The sequence below is a fragment of the Manacus candei genome, unplaced genomic scaffold, assembly GCF_025592945.1.
Source record: "Manacus candei isolate 608988 ecotype Guabito, Panama unplaced genomic scaffold, ASM2559294v1 h1tg000018l, whole genome shotgun sequence".
Classification (NCBI taxonomy): domain Eukaryota; kingdom Metazoa; phylum Chordata; class Aves; order Passeriformes; family Pipridae; genus Manacus; species Manacus candei.
Window position 1 is genome coordinate 18461307 of NW_026138066.1, and position 23251 is coordinate 18484557.

At 42.8% G+C, this 23251-nt stretch overlaps 1 protein-coding gene across 5 annotated transcripts in view; it reads right to left on the reverse strand.

The window, feature by feature from the left end:
* Window positions 1–2989: 2989 nt before the first annotated feature.
* Window positions 2990–23251, reverse strand: part of MICAL3 (microtubule associated monooxygenase, calponin and LIM domain containing 3) — a 134541-nt gene continuing 114279 nt past the window's right edge. For 3 of the 5 annotated variants that reach the window (XM_051784886.1, XM_051784885.1, XM_051784884.1), the window contains 4 exons: window positions 11443–11508; window positions 9043–9142; window positions 8018–8091; window positions 2990–7931 (listed from right to left, as the gene is read on the reverse strand). In XM_051784886.1, the coding sequence (XP_051640846.1) occupies window positions 7747–7931; window positions 8018–8091; window positions 9043–9142; window positions 11443–11508 (425 nt within the window). In that variant the 3' untranslated portion in view covers window positions 2990–7746. Of the gene's footprint in view, window positions 7932–8017; window positions 8092–9042; window positions 9143–11442; window positions 11509–20906; window positions 20958–23251 lie in introns of all 5 variants that reach the window. The other 2 variants (XM_051784887.1, XM_051784888.1) reach the window with 2 other exon arrangements.

The window sequence follows — 23251 nt, forward strand, 5'->3', positions numbered from 1 at the left end:
GTCACGCTTTTCTTCCCAACACGCGCAGTCACGGCCGTGCTCAGCCTTGGGATCACCCCACTGGCCACTCCACGGGTGTTTGCCCAGAGAGGGGCTGATCACAGAGTGCTTTTTAAAGTTCCTGGGACTCCGTGAAACGGACCAAGCTGACTCTGATTCTGGTTTGAGTCATATTGGTCAACCCATCGGGTGGTTTCCCGCTGGGAATGATGGAGGGGGGGAAAAAAGTGACATCTGCTGACTCTTCTAAGTTCCAAGGAACTGAAGAAAAGTTTCTGTTTCTTCAAACTTTTCGGCTTGGTCTCACAAAGTCAGCACTGCGAGCCCCAAGTAGGCAAGACACACTCTCTCCCTTATGCCCAAAGTATAGTTTTTCTCTTGAGATAAGTGGTTTTTATATTTTTTGATTCTGGTATCTGAGTAATACAGATTATATATTTGTATAGGAAATGTTAATAATAAACAAGAGATGTTATCTTTTGCTTACAGAAACCCACGTGATTTCTGTGTCTGAGACATGCAGAAAATTACCACACACTCAGCGGGTTTGGAAATACTAGTTTATCCACTTTCCTGCTATCCACAGGCATTTACACTGTTCCCAAGGTGCCAAGGGAAAACGTTACTTTTCTGAAGCTTGGTTAGGACAGGGTTTTTTTTTTTCTTTCCTTATTTTAAGTGCTGTGTAAAAGGATGCAGGCTAAGGGAGGAGGCAAGTCTAACACCTATAAAATGAAGCAGGAGGCCTCTCCCTCTGCCTCTCCAGGAGGATGGTGCCAGAAGAGATGCAGCCACAAGCCAGCACTGTTACTTTCATCCCTTACCACCTGTAGGATCCTTTTCCCTGGTAATTGCTCTGTTGCTGATGATGCTTAGGATTTAAAGGAGGAAGATACACTCCAGCTCTGTTTGAATTCTTAGAGACGTCTGGCCAAGTAGCATCCTTACAGGATTAGATTTGCATTCTCTTAAAAATGCAACTGCTAATGTAGGCAGCTGCAATTGCTAATTGCTGTCACAGCACTCATGGTGAGCAATTTTCAAAAATGTAAAATATGAGGGAAACCAGAGCGGCAGAGTTTTTTTAGGCATGACTTCCTCTTAGTTATTTTTCCTGACAAGTTACCTTCGTTGTCCTTATCCAGGCCTAGTATAGGCAGGAATGCTGTATAAGATAATATATATCTGCTGCTGCCAGAAAGGGGCTCTGCACATTACTCAATGAGCCCACTGACATCCTTCCTGTTTTCACTGACACGTGAAAACGTGTTCTCCCTCCCACCTCGGTAACTTCCCTGCTGTTCCTTACCTCCTCCCAGAGAGCTGGGGAATGACGTCAGGTGGGTGAGGTAGCTTCGAGGGCATGGACACCACCTGTGGAAGAGGTCAGAGGCTCCTGAAGGCTACTTTCATTATGAATGAAAACAGAAAGCAGCAGCTGCCACCATGCTGGGCTCCTGGGGCGGGGTTTATTTGTTGGAGGGCCTTTTCCTGGTGTTATTTCTTAGACACACGTGGCTGATCCGTGCAGGACGTGCGATCCTGCTCATCTCAGAGGGCTGCCATAGCTCTTTGCCCAAGAAAGCAATAGAGAAAGTCGTCCCTAGGAGTCCAGTTGCTCTGTTCATAGTTTATAAAATAGCAAAACCTCTGGGTTCCTAACTGAGACTGGGGACTAACAGGCTTACAGTGTAATTAAACAGCCGTGATTGTCACAACATTGGTCTCCTAAGCTATGGATGAGAGCTGACCTCCTGTGTCCAAGAGTCCATACACTTATTTTTCTTTCGGCATCAAGGGAGAATTCCTTGTGGACTGGCCTTTTGACACCAGAGGGTTCAAATTACCCTCGCCCTCCCTGGTAATCACAGCTTTCTCCCACTACCATTTTTCTCCCACTACTATTTGAAAGCAAGAGACCAAAAGGACAGGAAGAACTGTGGGGTTTGAAAGGTCCTCAAAGAACTGCTACCCTACCGAGCTGCACAAATGAATGAGCCAGCTGAGCACCTGCAGCACAGCCTGTTGGCCCAGCCTCCAGGCAAGGGGAAATCCGAAGCCCATCATGCCTCCTGCTGCCCTAATAGGTCTGCTTTAATCACACCACCTCAGGAACAGCAGGGTTTATCCTTTGTTTTGAGAGTGGTTGAGTGGGCAGGAAAATAAAACTCATTGTTTGGGATTTCCCTGGCTGGGATTTCCCCACAGCATCCTGTGTGAAATTTCTTTAAAAAAAAAAAAAAGACACAAAGTTTTTTCTCTCAAGTCTCCTTACTGACAGTAGTGCTGCTGGCTGGATGTCACTATGCCAGGCTTCAAGCTCCTGATGTTTACTGGACCCAGCACTGACCACTGAGGCCGAACACCTGCCCTTTTCAAACAGGAGATACCCAGATGCCTTTTCTTGACTCTTGAGCTGGTGAGGTTGAAATCCTGAATCCTTCCAGTCTGTTCAAGGGGCACAGCTCTGGAGCTGCACCTTGCTTAGCTCATATGGCAGAGCTGGCACAGCACAGATGAGACACGAGCACAGAATGGTGGAGACTTAAAGCAACACAAAGTCAGCACAGAGGCATTTGTGTAATTCTCTCCTTGTTTTACACCAGTGTCAGATGTTCAGGCTGGTTCTGCAGGCTGAGAAAGTGAGCTACAGTTACAGAAATTAAATCCTACAATTCAGTTTATATTACCTTCATCCCTTCTTGGCTATTTACCATAACTTCTCTTCACAAGAAATCCAAAAAACAATGTAAAATATGGAGAGGGGAAGACCTTGTATTTGGGCTTTATCAAGATTGATTTGTTTCCATCAGATAATTCAGAGTGACTCAGATTGTTCCAGCAAAAGAGAAATCAAGGCCAGGCCCTTTAACACCTAAGTTTTTATCTCTAGATCACCTTCCCTCAGCTCCCAGCTTGCTCCTCAATCATCAATCACAGGAGTGAATGCAAGGGAAACAAACGGTAACTCCACCAACAAAAAAGAAAAAATAATTAATGATTTTATTTTTTTGTTCTTTTTTTTTTTAGTTCAGTTGGCCATCTGAGGTGCTAAAATCTCAACACCAACGAAGCAAGTGTGCATAAAAACAAACAATAAAACACAACCCAACAGAAGAAAACAGGCTGGAACAGAGTTGGTTTTGTACAGGTAGGGTATGCGCTTTTCCTCTTAACACTCCATACATGCCAACCGTAAGAGCCTCGAACAATCTGAATATCAGAGTTCACTTTCATACAAAAGGGAAGATGCCAAAGCAGATCCCTTCACCTGGATTAGACTTCACACACACACGCATGCACGCACAGATACAGAGTATTTAAGTTACTGCAATGCCATCAGAACATGGCATCCTCCCCTTCACATCCGCTTTCAGTGACACCCTCATCTGCCTGCTACCCTGCCTATAGCAGTACTCTGAGCACTCCAAAAGCAGGAACTTTTGGAAAGCTTCTAATATTTTACAACAGTTGAGAGCCAGCGATCTCTTTCTCTGTGAACTATATACAGGCTGGTTTTTAGTATGCTTTAGAGTTCTCTTTCTTGCAGATGGTGATGACTGAAATTCCCAGAAAGCCATATCGTGGCTTTTCAGTTTGTACACAGGAGATTTTATAATGCAACACCTTTCTCGTCCACTGGTGTCCGGTGTAAACACTTAAACTGAAAACTCATCTTAAAAGAATGTTAACCAAACAAGGTGTAGCTGTGAACATTTTAGGAACAGCTGCTCACAAAATGGAACTGCCAGCTGCTCTAGATCATGCAGTCTAGACCACTTATAATACTTCATAACGTTCAGGATTAGGATGTATAAAAATATTAAAAACCACCAGAGTGCACACAAATGTGGTGACTAGCTCTATGCAAGCACCGTGTTCTAAGAGAAGGCCTAGGCATTGCACAAAACTCAGATTCTTGACCGTGGGGGTAACCCAGGGATCCACTTGGTGTCTTTACATACAAACAAATATTTACATAAAATGCAGAGACGGAGAGAGAGAAGGACAGACTTTTAAAACTTGCGGTTTGCTCTAAAATATGTTGTTCAGCAATGCAGTTTGTAACATGCCCTAGTGAGACCATGGGGTATTGGTTAACTGAAAGAAGGAGTATGTCTGAAAGTTGGAGCTGAAATGTCTCGTCACCTCCCCACACATTAGTTCTCTGAAGCTCAGGATTTTACAGCCATTTGTGAGTTTTCATGAGAATATGGTTAAAAAAACAGAACAGTTAAAATAAAAATGTACTGTGAAAACAGCATCTTAGTTGTTTTGGTAGTCCTCACTCCCCCAGTCCCACTTGCCTCCTGGGTGTTTCCAGGAGGTTGGTATCCCCCTCCCTTCCCCGTAGGGGACTGAAGTGCTTGCCCCATCCTCAGTGTGCCCATTTCAAAACGAACACAGCTTGGGTTCCAAGCTCGGCTCTCTCCCTACCTCCTGCAGGGATGAAGCAGCCAGCCCCTGGTACAGACCGTGTCACCTGGGACAGACACCCTGGAGTGCCCACTCCTCGGAAGCTGAGGGCCTTTTCGCTCTCCTCACACGTGAAATGGACACACGTCATCGAATGCACATGGCCGAGTCACGTGCTGCTGCCCACCCCGGGCAGCACAAAGAGCTAGAACATCCTACTTGCATTCTGATACAAATAAGGAATCTTGTGGCCACAAGAGCCTTCTTCAGCTTTAAAAATATAAAATTTGAATTAAAAATATTCAGATAGTAAAAAAACCCAGTATCTGATATGCAAGTCGTATTCTTAAAGTGCAACTGAACAGCAAATACGAGTTGTGCCTTTTACAACCATTTTGATATAAAAAGGCCTTTTAACATTCCCTTTCATGTATTTTTAATTAATTTGCGCGTGCGATGTTAGCTCTTCATTTTCATTCTCACTGCTGGAGGCCTTCAGCATAACCTAACGAGTTTAGGTTTAGATTATGTGGTCTTCTGGTGCAGTAAGAGATTATGCCCTCAAGTGATATCACTCTTCAGCGCTGCAAAGATCTGGCCCATGTCCCCCAGCATGAAAGGGAAAAGGAGTGATCTGGTATTTCTCCTTCAGGACTTTGTTCTGTTCTGCAGCTCACATTCAATGACTTTTCGTTACGGGTTAGGTGTGGTCCATATACCCAGTGCACATAAAATGTACTGAGGTCAATTCTCTGCACAAGACAGTTCACAATAAACTTTATATCTGGCTTCCCTCTTTCTTCCCTCCTTCTCCGCTCCAGCTTCCAGTGGCCTCTAAAATGCAGATTATGTAAACTTCCACTGCCGGTTTGACTTGGGCAGCTGGCATCTGCACTGGCAAATGGGGGGAATTCTGTCTGTTGGACATCCTGTCAGTAAGCCAACACTCCAGGATGCTGGGATAGCAGGTATCACTTGCTAACATACACAATTATGAAATAGCACTGCATCTGCCTGTCTGCTTGGTTTCACGAGCATCTGGATTTAATTTGTAATGTCTTAGCAGAAAACACTAGGGGGAATAAAGGAGGGACACTTCAAGTGGAAAAGACATGTTTCCACAGTTAGCAACCAGCACCACTCAGAGTCTCTGGGGACACCCCAACCCATTCTCCCTCAGCCTGAGGTACGCTCCCAGGTCAGAGGGGAATTCAAATCATAGACCTTGCCTTACAGGACACCTCTCTGAAGGAAGGAGAGAGCCAACAGCAAGAAACCATGCTAACCTCTGTCCCAGGGCAAAAGACTAAAGGATGTTCAGCCCTGCTTGGGTGCCTTGCACCAGCAGTGTAAATTCAAGCTGAAAGAGTCAGTGCTCTGTACGAATGTGCTCGGGAATGGGACACTTTCTCAAAGACTTTGGGAAGAAGGCTTAGTACTTTAACAAGAAAAGAGCACAGTCAGCATCCCAAGGTGGGAAAACCTCTTAATGCATCGCATGAAGGACAGGACACCTCCCCAGCACATGGTGCTGTTTCAGCTCTGCAGGACAAGGTAAGGACATGGTGTGCCCAGGGAATGTGTCAGACAGTGAATGGTGCTGAATTGCTCAGTGCATATCCTGCTCATTGTTAGTCTGTGATCACGGTCAGCACCTTCCCGGCTGAAAAGCTTCACTAGCTGAGCCAAGAGGAGTTTCTTCCAATAGATGCAGCAAGAAATGTGCTATTTTTGTTTTCATGGAAGTCCCTCTAGCTGTATCTCAGGAGCGTGAGGGTCCCCTCTTTCAGTGAGAAAGAGACGTGGGATATTTCTACCTCACCGTTTTGGCTTTCCCGTTATAAAAATGTAAAATTTAAATAAATATAGGTTTATTAGTCCAAAAGAGGGAATCTGGGATGCAGAAGAAAAGGACGCTAAGAACACAAATAGATTCTTAAACTCCATGAGTGTGCAGGGTTTTTTCATAGAGGAAAACTCCTAGGGCAGGATGCATCCGTGGGTACATAAAGGCTGCCCTTGCTGTGAAGCAGGGACCAATCCGCAGTAGTGTCTTTCTCTAACAGAGTTAAAACACTCCCTCCACAATCAAATAAGTGTAACAATCAAATTATTAATAAGAACACTAATAAATAGCCACAGGTAACAACGTCCAGTAATTTAGAAGTGGAAGTTGTAGGATGCAGCAGGCACACACACTCATCACTCGTCCATTTGTTTCCTAAAAGATACAAAAATGAATCTTCTTTCAAGTATTAAAAAAATAAGTTAATTGACATAAAAGGGTCAAAGTGACTGAGGGCCCAGGCAGGTCTTAAGCTTCGTTTCCAATGTGCAAAAACAAAATACAGAGGAAAAAAAAATAAAAACACTGAAAAGTCTTAATGGTGGTTCGGTCACTTAAGGGCTTCTCCCTTTCAGGGGCCTAACAGCCAGGGAATGCTGCCTGGGAACACCCCTGCCCCAGCACGCACTTACCACTGTCCCACAGCAGTATTTTCCAGTGTCAAAACAGTCACAACAAAAACAGAACAAGGAAGCCCACCAGTCTCTGAGCTGTGGCCATGAAGACTAAGGCCAGCAGTAGCTGTCTCTCCAGTGTGTAGCAAAGCAGATGGGCATCTTCCCTCTCTCTTCTTCTCCCCTTGTTCCCCACAAGAAGATTTAGGAGGCTATGACAGGGAGAGAGTCTACTGATGCCCACTTCTCTCTAAAAACCAGGAGGCAGAAAGTTCTGTCACACATACTAGCAGTATCTTCTCTGTCTCGTATTTCTTCATATCCATGCATAATGATCAACTGCAGGTTTCTTTGGTGGGGAGGAAGACTAAAGCAAAGAAGGTGTTGCCCTGGGCTTCTGGAGCTCTCTCGGACAGCTGAGTCCACTGCTACAGGCTGCTGTGGTTTTCCAGGAAGGGTTGCCACTTCCCTCCCTTTTATAAGAACTGGTGTAGCAAAAATGGGGAAGGAATGGACTGCCATAAATCCAGCTTAGTTAAGGGCACTTCTTCCCTTAACCTCCTTCCCCACACATGGATTATTCCCCTCCCTCCTACCACACACACAAAAATACGGTCCATTTGTATAGGACCTAAAGGAGACTCCACAGTCTCAACTCATTTCTTCAACTTGGCTTGCAGACATGTAAAACTTAAGCTTCTGGAACCAACACACTTATCAAAAGGCTTCTGCGTGGTTCAAACCAAATTCCTGCATGCTGTCGGACCCTTCGGAGATTTCCCCTTCAACATCTTCCTATCCGTGTAATTCTGGCAAACTCAGGGTAGGCCAACTGGACAACACAGACCAGCAGAGGTAAATGTGTTAAGCTCAGGACCAGTTCAAGCTGAAACCTTTGGAAAGCATGACTGCCTCCAGGTCCTTGTCTTCTTCTTTTTCTCGAAGCCGTTGCTCCTCCAGGAGAGCCACAAGAGAATCTCTCTGCTCCACTACTTCTAGCATCTCGTTCAGGATCCTCTTCTCCTCCGAGAGCTCCTCATCTGTCTTCAGATGATCTACAGAGACATCCAAAACTATCAGCATACAAAAGGCTAGAAATACACACACACAAAATCCATGAAATATTGCCTTTTGCTCTCACCTTCTACTGCCATCCTCTCCCGGAGTTCCTGCTGTAATCGACTCTGTCTGTCTTCCAGTTCTAGCTCCCGAGCACTGAAAGGGAAACATCAGAAATCCAAATTCTGGCTATGTTAAAATACTGCATACATTGCTTCATACACACTCTCAGTTTCTACTCCCTCTCTAGATATTCACTGTGCATTTTACCAATCTGTTTCAGAATATATCTTCAGTGTTTTAAGAGTTGTAAGTGTATTTTTAAAAGATTTAATGGTACTTTCAGCATTTCAGGTTCTTTGCCTTCAGGTAGGATGTGCAACACCAAAAGTTTTACAGGTTGTGGGTGGGATTAAATCTAAAACAGAAGGAAAGAACAAACAAATCTGCAATACCTCTGTGTATCTCCTGCTACTTTCCACTCTAAAGACAAAGTTACTTATTAACTAAGGACATCAGGTCACTTGCAGATTGCAATGCAGACAACATGTTTGGGCTTTTCTGCTACAGGCACTAAGGCCATCAGCTCCACACTGCCAGGGTGAGCTGACATACTCAGAAATTAATTTTAGTGAATGTGCATCACGGGAACAGAGAAAACTCCCAATTTCACTAACAGGAAAAAAGTTTTATCACCTGAGCCCAAATGAGAGGCACTGCAGGCAGAGAGGAGGCCCACATGGCAAAGGTGACTGAGTTAAACACTTTTGGCTTTGCTTAAAAGCAAACTCTACCAAAACCAGGAGACACACATTATTTCTGCACAGCTCAAAAACACTTGCATAAACAATGTTTGTTTTATACAAGAACAGCTTGAGAAGGACTCACATATCTGTACTTCTGCATGTGCACAAATAATTGGACCTTCTATTTCTTACTGCTATTACTCCTTCTTCTACCTCTCTTCTGAAATGTACTTGGACTCATATCCCAGCCAAAAATCAGCCTAAGAGGCTGCTGACCTCCTGGCCCTATAGGGAACACAGTACTGACAGATCTTCCAATACTATTTATGACACAATCCCCATTTTGAACACATTGACTCACAATATCATCAGCTCGGACTCGTAGCGAACCAAGGCATTCTTCTCCTGCACCAGCTTGAACCACTCCTGCATCAGCTTGGGGTCATCCTTCTTACCCATGCCTGCCAAAAAAGAAACCTGTTAAGTTTTCAGGTGATGCCCTGCAATCCTGACAAGCCCAAACCGCAAAAAACAACGATGGGGCAAAATGTGCAAAGAAAGCCGAGCAAGATGCTGCCAGAGCACTCCCAAGCCGGGTCCATTCAGTTTGCCTAGAGTACACAGTAGAGTGGAAGTCACCTCCAAAAGGATTCTCTTCTCTTTGGAGCCTAATTTATTTTTCCCTTCCTGATTTTCTTGCGATTGCTTGTTTCTTCCTCACTCTTACTGCAGAAACCCCTAAGCATTTAATTTTTCCTTTCATCAGAAGAGTTTTATAGACCCTCAGGCCAGCTACTTAAATGTATGCTCATCAGAAAAGGATTCAACTGCCGCTCCATGTGTTTGACCTTTATTTTCTTCAATTGCATGTCCTCAATCTTTTCTTTTACTAGCCAAAAGTAACACCTTTTTTTTTTTAAATGGCTAAATAAATCTTTTCTGACTCCTCCTCCTAGCCACGTGTATCTATTTATCTTGAAGATCCCCACTGCACAGTGAACACAGAAACTAAGTCTACTGTATTGCACATCAGCACTGGAAAGAAAAAGAACCCCCAGACACATTTGCTAACATCAAAGCAGAATAAAGATACCTTGGGCCTTGGCCACCTAGTACAGAATTCTTAGCTGGAATTTCTTTTATTTTAAACCCAACTGCTAAACTTACTCAATAATCCATTGATGAATCTTGTATCTGTCAGGAGTCACGTGGAATAAATGCAGAACGCTGTTCCCAAAGCCTTCTGTTGATATTTATCAAACACAAGAGCTTACAAGCTCTTGGTCTGGGCCACTTATTCCACGTTGAACTGCCTGCAGATGAATTCTGTGACTCAGATCAGACCCCATCAAGGACAGTAACAATGCTCCTGCCTGGATAGAAGTGGATGCAGAAGACCTCAAATCAAGCTCAACAGCACTTTCAGTTTGCTGCATGCTATCAGCTTGCATTGTATGTAACCAAGGCATCCCAAAATAACTAACATCCCTGCCTATATTTGTTATTATGGATACATACTCTCTACATCAAGAACAAAAGCTCTCAAACAGTCCATTCGATGCTAAAATAGTCAAGCAGCAATCTTACTGTGCAAACTCTGTGAGACACTTCACCGACACCGCATTAATGGCTGGTTAATTCAGACCCACGCCCTGCCTCATCCTCAGCATGTCACACAAGTGCTGCCCTGGAGCTACACAAGGGAGAGCCTACAACTCCTAGAAAATCTTTGGCTTAGGCTGAGAATACCTGCCTTTCACTTGTCATAGCAGCCCCTTGGGCGATACCAGACCCGGTTGCACCACCTTAAGACTTTATACGAGTGTGTTGCTCAGTTCCAAGCATTCCTTTCTGAGCATCTCTGCACAGTATGCCCACAGTGGCGACAGGAGAGGGAGACTGTACATGCAGATGTCCAGTGCTGTGGCGCCATGAAAACACTGGGAAGTCTCCCCTTCCCTTCTGATGCCAGGATGTGTAGAAAACAAATGCCTCTAAGAAAAAGCCGAAAACACAACGCTACTGACCTATGAAATACGTAAGTATTTTTAAACAGCCAATGAGCAGAGGAATAATGGGAGGATTGGAAAGGGAGCACTGACAACTGATGTGAAGGGAGCACCATGGAAAGCAGATAAGTGGTTAGCAAAATTACACCATGAACACACATAAACAACCCCTTCCCCATGCCTTGGCAATGGAAACTCTACAGTAAACTCCTTTTGGGACAGTTAAAGAATGCACTCAGCAAGGCAGATGAGGGAAAACTGGTCTAACTTAAGGTCTGTTGGTTTTTAAAGTTCAAGGATGTTTTTGCAAACCAGTCCTTATAAAGACACAGTATTCCTTTAATCCCTACATGGTAATTAAAGGGCCATATTTAAGGAAACAGATTGTCTTCCCTTACCCCACCTTCCAAACATCTTTCAGGAGGAATAGAGAAATTGAAGCCAGCAAATGAAAACAGAAACTTTCGAGTGTGACATTATTGGCCCCACGGCTGCTGCCCAGGGCCCCTCCCAGCCGCTACACCTTCTCTAGCACAGCTGGGACTCGCAAAAGGGATACTGTACCTTTAGTAACTTGCCACAGGCTCAGAGAAGCTGGTTATCGGGTTGCTACAGAGAAGGTCGGTTTTGAGGATACAGCAAGAAAAGGGCTGGGGACGGGGCTGGGGGGGCCTTGTGGTCACTATCTGACTAGTGCTGCTATGACAACCCAGCTGTGGTCAAGGAGGACGGGGAGCGTGAGGTTACGTTACCTTCATGGGCACAGCAAGGGCAGAAGGAGAGAGGTCTACGACGTGGTGTCCCGGCATTGGGCTCAACTTCAATAGGACCAAACGAGGAAGAGGAAGAGGCAGGAGAGGAAGAGGAAGTTGGAAGTGGAACGGAAGAGGAGGAAAGGGGTGAAATAAAAGACAAGCAAAGGACAAAAAGCATAAGAGTGAGAAAGAAAGGAAACACAAGAAGAAAAGAAAAGAAAAAAATACAAGAAATGGAGAAGCAGAAACAAGGGATACAGTCTACAGATGAATAATGTCCCTAATAAGCACAGATAACACATGAGAGGTAGACTGAGGTACTGGTGAACTCTTACTGAGCTGTACAAATACCAGGCAGGAGGTTACTGTTAGTGCATTTTTCCTAATGTACATTTTTCAATTGCATGGTCTTTAACCAAAAAGTTTGTGACCCAGATCTCAGGACTAGCAGAGATGAATATTCAGCTCCTGCTGATAACATCAAATTTCAAGCAGGGTTACAGTAAGTCTCGCCTGCATATGTAAGACACCAGCTGTAAGCAGCCACCCTACCTTAAAGCCTTATCAGGACCATGCTCTTATCACCGTGGCAGCATCCACTGATGGTAAAAGTGTCCTCTATAATGGAATATAATGTCTTCAGACAGGGAACATCACAGGGAGAATCCGATTACCGTGGAACCAGCCTGCCAGGATCTGCTGTGTCAAGTATGGTGAGTACACATGTACTCAACTGGGTTGTTGTGCTTAGAGAGGAAAAGGCTTTTACATGGATAAAAATGTGATTTGCATCAGGATCTGCAGGGGCAGTGACCAACTGAGGGCTTTGCAGAGTTAAAACAGTAAATTTAAAGCTCTCCCTTGACGTTCTCATTTCACACAGCATTTTAAAGCTTACAAGTCCTGTTAGTATCGGTGACTTACTGAATCTTTGGCATCTTTTCTGTCAGACAGACATCGAAGGACAAACACTTCTCATCTCTCAAAAGGTTCAGCTGCTTTAACACCAAGAATTTGCTTTTCAGCTGTACTTAACGTTACAGAGATAAACAGTAGGAAATAACCAACATCACTAATAGTTACAGGAGGACATGCACCAGGGAGGTGATGAGCCTGAAACACCAGAGGAGCAGAATGGAACACTTACTGCTCTCAGGGCACAACCGCATTTATAAAGAGGAGGCATTTCTGTGTTGGGAAAAGGCATAAACTCCACAACAATAATATGGTAAGAATAACGCTTTTTTTTTTTTTTGGAAAAGTCAACAGGGTTTGATGTATGTGGTTCAGAGAAAGCTTTATAGAACTAGAATACTCGTGGACTGGGAAGGCTTTAGAAGGGACCATCACAGAACTAGACCAGCACATGGAGGACACACTGGAGCAAGAGGGAGAGCACATCGGCTTCAAAGCCTGTGACTGAGCTGCGTGGCTTTCTCAGACAGGAAGAAACCTCTGTACTGGGAGCAGGAAGGGGTGACATTAGGAGAGGTGCCACAGTTGGCCATAGGACAGCTACAAATAAAGCATCGTACCAACGTTAGGTGACAGTACCAGAACCTTAGTCATAGTTGTTCTGAACTTTCGAACTTCCTCATTTGAAATGAAAAAAATACTAAGGGTTTTTTTTTTTCCCTACAATTGCCATTTCACAGATCGGGTTAATAAAAGCAATAACAAACAAGAAAAACTCCAAACCACAAAGGCACTGTGAAGAATAAGCTTCCACACAAAGCAGAGCATTAAGTGCACGACACTTACTAATAATTTTTTATTTCACATCCTATCTTGTTCAACACTAATTCTTCCATATAAGTTTTAATACTGTAACTTGCTCTAACCACTGTTTGGGGGCGGGGGCAGGACATGGGTATTTAACTGTATAGAAATATCCACTTCAATTTTTCAGGGTTTGAGATTTCATTCAGAATTGGAGGGTGATAAATGTCAAACCATGGACATACAGACTTGGTGAGGAACTCCCAATTTTTCATATTTGATCTGAAAAAAGAAATACCCAGTATGTGAAAATGTCCTTCATCTCACTGTGAAATGGCCACAAAACTACCAGTACTAGTCATCAGTGCACAAATGATCTGATACTAGGAAAGGATACCATCTTTGATCTCCAGTAAAAAGACACAGGACTTACACAGCAGCTGACTAATACGGAGCTCACACCCCAACTATATTTTCTACCTTTGCTCTTAGTTATACTCTCACTCTTGTCTAAGGAAAACTTGTCCTTGGATCAAGTTGCAAAGTCCATGGTATCTACAATAGTCCTGCTACTAGAAATGTTGACATTGTTTTTCAGTAAGATAACAAACATAACCTGTACAATTAAGAGCCTTTCCATCTACTTCAGATGTAAATTACAGTTGCATCAGTGAATATATGATCATTACAATTGCTTTGGGAAAAAATTCTGTCCAAAGCAGGATGATTAGCAAGGCTTTAAGGAGTTTCCTTATGTACTGGAGGTCCTTAACAGCAAAAAAAGAGGAAAGTACAACCTGAAAACTTAACTCCCAGTGGTTCTCTAAAGCTGTGAAAATTATTATGTCCTAAAAAGTGCCATAATCTGAAGCTGCAAGCATTATAAAACATATCATGCAGCAGAATTTTAAATATATTTTTAGAAACAACTCTTAAGGTGATAGTCATGAAAACTGCCTCCCCATTCTTGCTAATAAGGAGTATCAGCACATGGTATGCACTCTGAGCAGACTGAAATAGAAACTTTTAAATTATAAGAGAATAACTATTTCATTGTACAGCCTGAAATGGAGAAAGCTTTTTCACTGACAACAACCAGTCTTTGTCACATTTCCCTTTCCCTTCAGATAAACACTTTCAAGAAAAGGCCTCTTAACTGTTTCAGAAACAAAGAACTAGTGGGGGGGAAAAAATCAATTGATAAATGGAAAAAGTGTTCCCTGGGCCAGCTGATAATTTTAGACAGTGAATGTACCATCAGATCATTCACATTCCTGTCAAGGTTAATTTAAGAAAATACAACTTCACAGCACTAGTTCTCACTGTGTGTAAGTAAGCTCAAGGACAATCCTGGGAAAAGGCCGAACTCCTTGTCTAGTACTATCAAGAAGGAGAACTATGCAATGTCCTGTTTTGCAATATGGTGTTAAAAACTGTCTCATCTACCTTGCCCTTATCACACGTCTGATTACATTATGGAAACCCTTACATGGCTTCTTATTTCTCCCAAAGCCATTACAAATCCTGCAGTAAATAGTATTATTATTGTGTTGTTTAGAGAAGAGAAATCACCACCTCATGGTCCCATTAAATTAAAAACAGTATCATCACTGCAAGACAATCTTTTGGGACATAAAGTCGGGGCCAGATAGGAAAACCCCTTTTGTCATGCAAATTAAAAAACCCCCAACAAACCCAACCCCCCTTCTGTTTAAGTCTCCTTCCCCACCAAAAATATCCAGGTCTGGCAACACAGGTCTTTACCCACAGCATGGTAAGAGTGCTGTTGGCAGCAGCAACAGCTGCTGAAGGAGTTCTTTCGGAAAGAGCTGAAGGGCAAGAGGGGAACCATTTCTGTGACCACTTCATTCTTTGGTTCTCCCTGTGCTGTCAGCAGGAGTCTAAGGTGTGGCTGTCACTTCCAGACAGAAAATCACCATTTTTTTCACCAGAGAGGCAAATCTGTCAACAGATGTATTAATCACAGGTTGTTCCTTTCCAATGCCACAGGCCAACTTTCCTAACTGTATGTAAAAAGCCTTGGAAGCAGAGCTCAGCAGCCCAAGCTGCTGTCAACCAGAGAGGCACGAAACGGAGGCAGAAGCTGCAGCTCGTTAAGGAAAGGACTGTACCCCAGCTCCTGAGCACACTGGCTTGCAGATCAGACACATCCCATCAATAAAGTGACTGGAATTATCTTGCCTCTGTGAAAAGAAGCCTTTCCCAGATCTTTCTGGGAAGTCTTGTGTGCAGCCAGAACAAGAATGATCCTCTTTTTCATAGTACTCTTGAAAGGCTGCAGACTTTGCTACAGTGGTGGAAACCAACACCTAGGCCAAGAGCAAACACCATAGCTCCAAAGCCTCTTCAAAACAAGAGCCAGAAATTATATAACCACTATGAAAATATACCTTCCTTTTCACTGTACATTGTTCTTTGTTACACAAGCTACACTGGACTGTTGTCTTCTTTTACAATTTTCAATTACCTATTGTTTAAAGAGCAATACTTCAGACTAGTTTTGTCCTTTTCTGCTGTAGCTATGTAGCACTTCTTCACAATCAGTAGTCAAATGACCAGTCAGGATGAACAAAGCACAGCAGAAAGTTTGGGGTGGCAGACCCCATTATCCCCAAGCTACAGCTCATAGGATCCCCTTCTTGTGTCTTGTGGTAGGAGAGCTGTGATGATTTCTGAGAAGTGGTGAGCCACTGGAAGCCAAAATTACTTGAACAGATATACCACAGACCACATGGGATCACATCCTTTGCAAGCTTTGCATCCAAAGACTTTGCATTCTATATTGCTGACTAATCAGGGCGGTTTGGAAAGCAGCAACACCGGACAGGAAATCCAGCTCTGAGGCTAATCTCAGTTCCACTTGACCTCACAATCTAAGAACACAACACTTTCTTATTCTATTAACAATTTCCAACCCTCATTTATCAGGCATACTGAGAGCTCTAATTTTAAATCAATGTTTAAAATATGGATCAGTCCAAAAGAGGTCAGTAAGCCAAACTGCACTGAGCACACAAAATATCCTCTTTCCCACCCTTAAAAAAATCAGGTATGATCAGAAACCCAAGTACTGAAAAACAAAGCATTCCATCCTTACTATTTGGTGAAGTTGTTCAACAGCAGTGTTGTAAAAGAGCAAGGATACAGAAAGCCATCTCTTGGAAAACAGCATCCACACCACTGCAGGTTGAAGACAAGGATTCTGACAAACATCCCATAAGCACACCACCTAGTGTGTCTGACTAACAGTTTACTAAATCTGTCAAACCCAATATCCTCTCAAGCACAATCACTGGAAGAAACCCAGGGAAAACTCACAGACCACCGAACTGTCATGCAAACTGAACCACTTTTATTTATCCAGCAGAAGGGGGCAGGAGGGAAGGCAGGAAAGGGAAGGGAAAGAAAACTGGGGAAAGCAATAGTTGGAGCAGAACACATACACTCATGACTGCACAGAAGTCTTCTGCTTCTACTAGACCTCGAGGCACTTCAAAACATGGTCAGAATTAGCACAGTCCTGCACTGACCCTGTCTCCCAAGGCTGTTAGTTTTTGTGTGCAGAAAGAAGCAGGTAAATGGGAATTGCCCTACAAGTACGGGTACTTAACAAGTTCTGCTTATCAAGTGCTCTTTCCTGCTCAAAATTTACAGGAAAGAAAACATGTTACCGATTCACTTCAGTGTCAAAAACAGCTGCAGACTGCAAAAGCAATATTTATCTTACACCTCTACTCCCCTTCCAGGAGAGCTGTGTTTGTCAATCACAAGAAATAGGACTGTTCCCACTCGAATATATCAGACTCCAACCCTGCAGTTAGACCTGAAGGACTTAAAAGGATGTAGTCAGCTTAAATATTTTAAATAAGTTAATAAAAAGTGAAGCTATTGTCATGTGTGCTTTAAACAAAGTACAAAGATTTTAAAAAAAACAACCAATTGCACTTTCTCCCTCGTGTTTACCTGATGTTCATAAGGCTCTTGTGAATAAGGGAAAATGTATTTCTGAAATCAACACTATCAAACATACCAGCTCTCTTCCCTACATCCTTCTTGTCTCTCTTGGCATACCCCAGCCAGGAACAAAGCAAGATGAGAGTGTGTGGCTTTTTCCTCAATGATTCCCTGCTGGGTGCAAGGAAAAGGAAGCTGCTCATTTGGACTCAGAGGGAAGAACGGAGGTACTTTCCATAGGCAGACAAAGAGCAAACTGGGACAAGGAGCCAGTGAGTTAGGAGGAACTGAGGCTGGGACTAAGGAAGCAAGGTGACTAAGAATCCAAACTACTAATGAAGAACAGAAGAAGGGAGAGGGGAAAAGGGGTAAAGAGTTAAGGGAGAAGGTAGATTTGAGAAGATACGACCTACAATTTTCCAGACAAATAATGCTGGGCAGAAGAGGGAGCAGAGCCCAAACATTTTGGAAGAAGGCCAAGGGCAGGGATTTAGGCTGTGGAGACTGTGTCAGTGGGAAGACCAGAGGAGAAGTAGCTAGTGGGGAGGAACAGGAGGTCTGAAAGGTAGAATGGTAGGATTTCTTTGTCAAGAAGGTGGGATTAAAATTAAATGCCTGAGAAAGAGAAACTGGGACTGAGAATTAAAATGGAAGTGGGGAAAGGAGCTCTGGATAATAAAAGACAGGATTAGGACAAGGACTGTCTAGAAAAAGGGTGTAAAGGGACAAAGAGTGTATATCCACCAGACCACTGCATCCTTCCACTATCTGGCTCAGAATCCATGTTTTCAAGTCTCACCATTCCACAGCTGCCAACAAACATCTGTGAAATCCACTGAAATCCACTGTGTCCCATTTCTTCTCCATAAGGATCTACACAGAGGATGACAACCTAGTGTTGCTACCAGTTATTCCGTAAGGGCATGAGACAAGAGTTCTCTAAGGTAGACCTAAAAGCTACAAGTCTCTTGATATATCAATATAATACAGTGTCTTAATTTCAGTTGACTTTGCAACCTTTGTAGTGTTCTTTTAACATAACCACACGCACAGTATACACACGGGAATAATTACTCAGAACTGAAATGTGACCATCTGTAGCATGAAATGAAACATCTGCATCACAGCAACGGTACACAACATTTTAGAACAGGAAGAGAGGATTATGGCAACTGAGCAGAGCAAAGGGGGTAGTTAAGATAGCAATCTGTAATCCTGCAAACTGGAACTTGACCAGGATGTCAGCAGTTACCACTCCCTTGCAGAAGTTTTGTTGCGCAATCTGTAACGACTACATGAAAACGCAACTCTCATCAGCGTAAAGAAAATCCAGAATAAACTAATGCCCTGATCATTGAAGAATTACTACCACTTTACAGATAACTTTTCAAAGTACTTTGCAATTTTTCTCATCGTTCTACTGACAGTGTGACTCCAGAGTCATGCCTAAGCCTCAGAGCCACAGGTTGCCAGTAGAGTAGTTACCCGTGCAGCCATCCCAGCTGCCCGCGCAGCCACATGGTGCTCCAGAGGCAGCATCCTGCACAGGCATGTTAATTCTGAAGCTGAGCTCTAAATCTGCCACTAAATAGTGACAAGCATCATCAGAGCAATGTGTGCCTTCTGGTAAAAGTGTTCTAGCAGCCCCAAAAGCAAATATAAAGCAAACTATAGAGGTAACAAAATAATACTATAAAGCCACATACTCCAGGCTATTCGGGCTCGCTGCATTTAAAGGGATACTGCCCAATAAAGTTTTTTTAAAATTTGTCTTGAAAAAGTATTTTTGAGACGAGCAGAAATTTGATGTAGTTTTAAGATGTATCAACTATTTAAAAAAACCCCCCCATGAATATTGTCTGACTGTCAGAAGCCCAAGTGACTGAGTCATCACACAACTCAAACCAGCCTGTTAAAAAATGACCACTCTGAGGTGACTCAGAGAAATGGAAAAGGCAAACACGCAAAAAAGATTAACATTTCCAATTAAGAATTTCTGCAATACAACAATTCTTTTAAGTGACAGTGTCCCTTTAAGTAAAGATTATTTTACTTGTCTTAAAGCCACTATTAGTGATTTTGATGGGATCGCTGTCTCTAAAGAGGCATTAGGAGGAGAGGCAGGAGGCAGGAGAGGTGTAGTGGAGATAGCATTAAACAGGGATAAGGGTCTGTTAAGTGTAATTCAGCATCACCCTTTTACAGCTCCTACTCTACACACATACGAGTACGGGCCAGCCCTGATGGATAAAACCAGCAAGAGGGTTTCAAAGTCTCTCTGCAGGAGATACCCCAGGAAAGAATGCCAGAGGGGCTGAACAGTGAATGAAGCACAGGGCTAGCAAAGGACTATCACATCAAAATTAGCACAGGGGAGCTGGGCAACCAATTAGGTCTACTAAGGAGAAAAGTCTCCCACTTTGAAATTTGAACTTGGGTGGATATTCTTAACTGGGATGTTTTTCAGTAAAAGTCTATTGTGCCAGGACAATTTGGAGTCACTCCCAACAGACAGGTACAGGTAGATACTACATGGGACAGCCTCCCTGGAGGAGGAGAAAAAAAGACAGCTAAAAGCCTGGGCAAGATTATGTTTGAAGGATCAAATGCAGAACACAATGAGCCAGGGGAAGACTTCCAGTGATGTGTCTTGGATCAGGCCTAGAGCATGTGGATCTCTCACTCTGCGGAGCTGGTCTGTAATGCGCTCCCTCAAAAAAACCCACAGTTTAGATCAAGCAACTTTATACCCTGAAAGGCAAATGAGACCCTCAGATAACATGGCAACTGAGCAGACTTTGCTTTCTCATGGATCTGCTGACAGACAGATGTGTTCACTTCGTAAGAAAAGATTTAGGGTGATTAAACTAGCAAGGGAAATTTTAATTTTCAAGATGGGCAAATGCTAAACAAATGCTGTTTGCAACCCAACAGTTATCAACCTACTAAGGGATTCAGGAAATAACATTCATTAAAGAAATGCAGAACCATGGCAAAGAGTGATGATTCTTAAGTGAAAAAAAGAGCTAAACACTGTAACATGTTTTTAGCACTAAATGGAATATTAAAACAATAACATAGCAAGAAGTTTATTAGCTGTGTAATGATGCAAACTGGACTGACTGGAAACTAACAGCAGATTCCAGCAAAAATGACTGGAATTCTTAATAGCAGATTCTTTCCTAACCTTACATTAAGACAAAACAAAAAAGAAGACATATCTGCCATCTACAAGTGTTTTCAAAGTCCCTTGAGGGAGAATTTTGGTTTTGTTAGATTGACAACACTCTGGCTTTTTTTCAGAAGAAACAAACAAGCCTCAAAAGGGCAAGAGGGAGGAGGCAATGGCATGACTAATCCCTGACACTGCTGTTTGCTCTTGGGAGCAGGTCAGTTCCGCAGTCCCCTTCACGTGAAAATATTTTCCTAAAGAGAATTTCAACGGCAGAGTTGGACTTTGCAAAGTAGAAGCAAAAAACCAGAATGACCTTCCACTGCTAGCAGGGAAGGTGGGTAGAGTGAAAACAGTAAGCAAATTTTGAAATAACCAGCACTGTGGAAAATAGAAGAGGGAGCCTTACACATGGTTTGTGGAGCATGCCAGGATCTCCTCTTCCTGAGCTGGAAAAGGGGTTCTGCTATAATCAGTCATGTGCAAGGGCTATTTCTTCTTGTTTGTGAGCCAAGGATGGGAGAAGTAGGTGAAGGGAAGGGTGGGGAGGAGTGTCAGCAGGGTTAGTGTCAGCAGGAGGTTCAGCCATACATACCACCCAGATGCAAGTCGATGAGGTCACTGTAATAAGACTCTCCCCAATAGTCTACAACAAGGAATTGGTGAAGACAGAGTTATTGAATCAGATACCCACCCTAGCCCCACACAATCAAAGCAATATATGAGAAAAAGACATAGAAACAAAAAAAAGGCAAACAAGAGACAGGCAGCTATAGACGTGGGCACACACGCACATATATATATATATATATAAAAACTATAGGTCTCTCTTTCTCTGTATATATACATATATGTACACACACACACAAATATACCACAAACATATATATTGGGAAGATGAGGAGAAAATTTCCAGCAGGCAGGCAAGGACTTCCAAGAGGGAAAACCAAGAAGTCTACACAGAGACACTTCACCTATTTCCGTCTGCACCAGTACCTGTCACTGAGGTCTCTCCTGTTCTTGCTGAGAAAAGCAGAGTTAATCTTGTTGGTTTCATGCTGAGCAATATGTCAGAAGGAGATAGTGTAAATTCTTAGGTCAGCTGCAGGAAAGGTGTAAGGATTGATTTCTTGGAGGTGAGTGAGTGAGGATGTGTGTACGGGACACGGGTGGAAGGCACTGACCGAGCGTCGACACAAACGGCAAACGCGCCGGTGCAGGAAGATGGGATTGTGTGTTCCTGCTGATGCAGTCCCTGTGCCAAGGGAAGAACTGCACAGCAGTGTGGAGGACAGAGATGTGTATTTCCACAGCTCCTAGAGACAGGTGCATGAGTCCAGGGCTGTGGAACATTTTGTTGGGAAAAGACAGATGGGAGTACTGAGAGCAATATTTCTCACTGCATACGATTCGCTTGACGTAAAGAGGTGGCTCTTAAATTTTTCAGTATTGATCTGACAGTAGGAGACGTTTTCCAAGCTCTTAAAAATGACTATCAAGGCTTATGCTAAAGGGAGAAAAAGAAAGGTTCCAGAAATTTCTGATTTGACATATTTTTAAGTTAATAATTGAAAAAAATAAAAATTCACACAGGAATTCAAAGTCATTAGCATGTCCAAACAGGCGAATGCACTATAATACGAAGTACTTTTGTGTTAGTAACATTACCTTACATTAATTAACTCAAGGTGTCTCTTGGGACACCACAGAAAACTGGGAAAATTCTTCACTGAGATCCTGCTTTACCTTTGCAGTGAAATATCATGATGCAGGAGGAAGGGGGGGTGGGGTAGGAAAAAAAGGGATAACAAAAGCTTAGACCACCTGAATATGACAAACTTGCCACCTGAAATAGAGCTTACATTGTCACTCAAAATAGAGCTTACATTCCAAATCATTCATTCTTGCTACGAATGCAACTATCAAAGGCTGAGATTTTCAAAGATAATCACAGAGAACACATTAAGGCAATTAAATAATCATAGGGTGTGAGATCATTTCCAGAATCAGAAACTAAATGCTCAATTGAGCATTCAGCTTTTAAATGAATAGAAGACCAACTGTGCCTTGCCTGAGGCTGAGCTAATTTAAAACAAGAAAAGACAATGAGGTAGCCAGAAGGTGCAATTATTTTGTCAAAAATTAAAGTTGATGGTGACCTCCAAAATGTTTCTGAGTTTGATTAGTTGAGGAGGAAGTATCATCCTATAAATATTCCAACTCGACAACTATTAGAAAATGGGTGAAATTCCTGGAAAGAATAATGAGCTGTCACTACCTATTCCCTAAACTAACTGTAACCTCTCAGGACAGCAGGCCATAGCCGAGAAGAATTTATTGACAGTCTGCTCAGCATAAGTCACTTGACAATAACATATTAAGGATGATGGAAAATTGATGGAAAATAGAAGTAAAATTATTCCAAGTAAAGACATTTTTACTTAAGAGTTTGTTTTCTTCCCAGTCCGACTGAAAAATACTTTTTTATAAAAATGGAAAGTGGTCCAGATCTGAGGAAAGTTAATAGAAGACCTCTACAGGAGAAAAATTTGAAATTCTTTGCAGACAGGAAAGATGACTAAAAGTCAACATATTAAAAGATGATAAGAGAATGAGTTCAGATGGTCTTCTCTATCTTCTTCTATAATACAAAAATAAAAGAATCATTACAAGTTACAGAATTCTGTTCCTTCTGTCAGAATTTTAAAGTAGTGGGAAACCACTGCTATCTAAAACTCCATATTTAAATGCTTGTCAGTGAGTGACTTGTTCTTTCCCTACAGAGCCCAGTATGTTCTCCTAGAACCAGTTAATACTGGTTGCTGTCCATGGAAGAGCCATTACTTGGATCCTGCACTGCAATCCTTCTCTGTTTATGTGGACAAGGTATGTGCACAGGAGAGTCTCACCCTCCCCCATTGCTTCTCATTAAGTACAAGT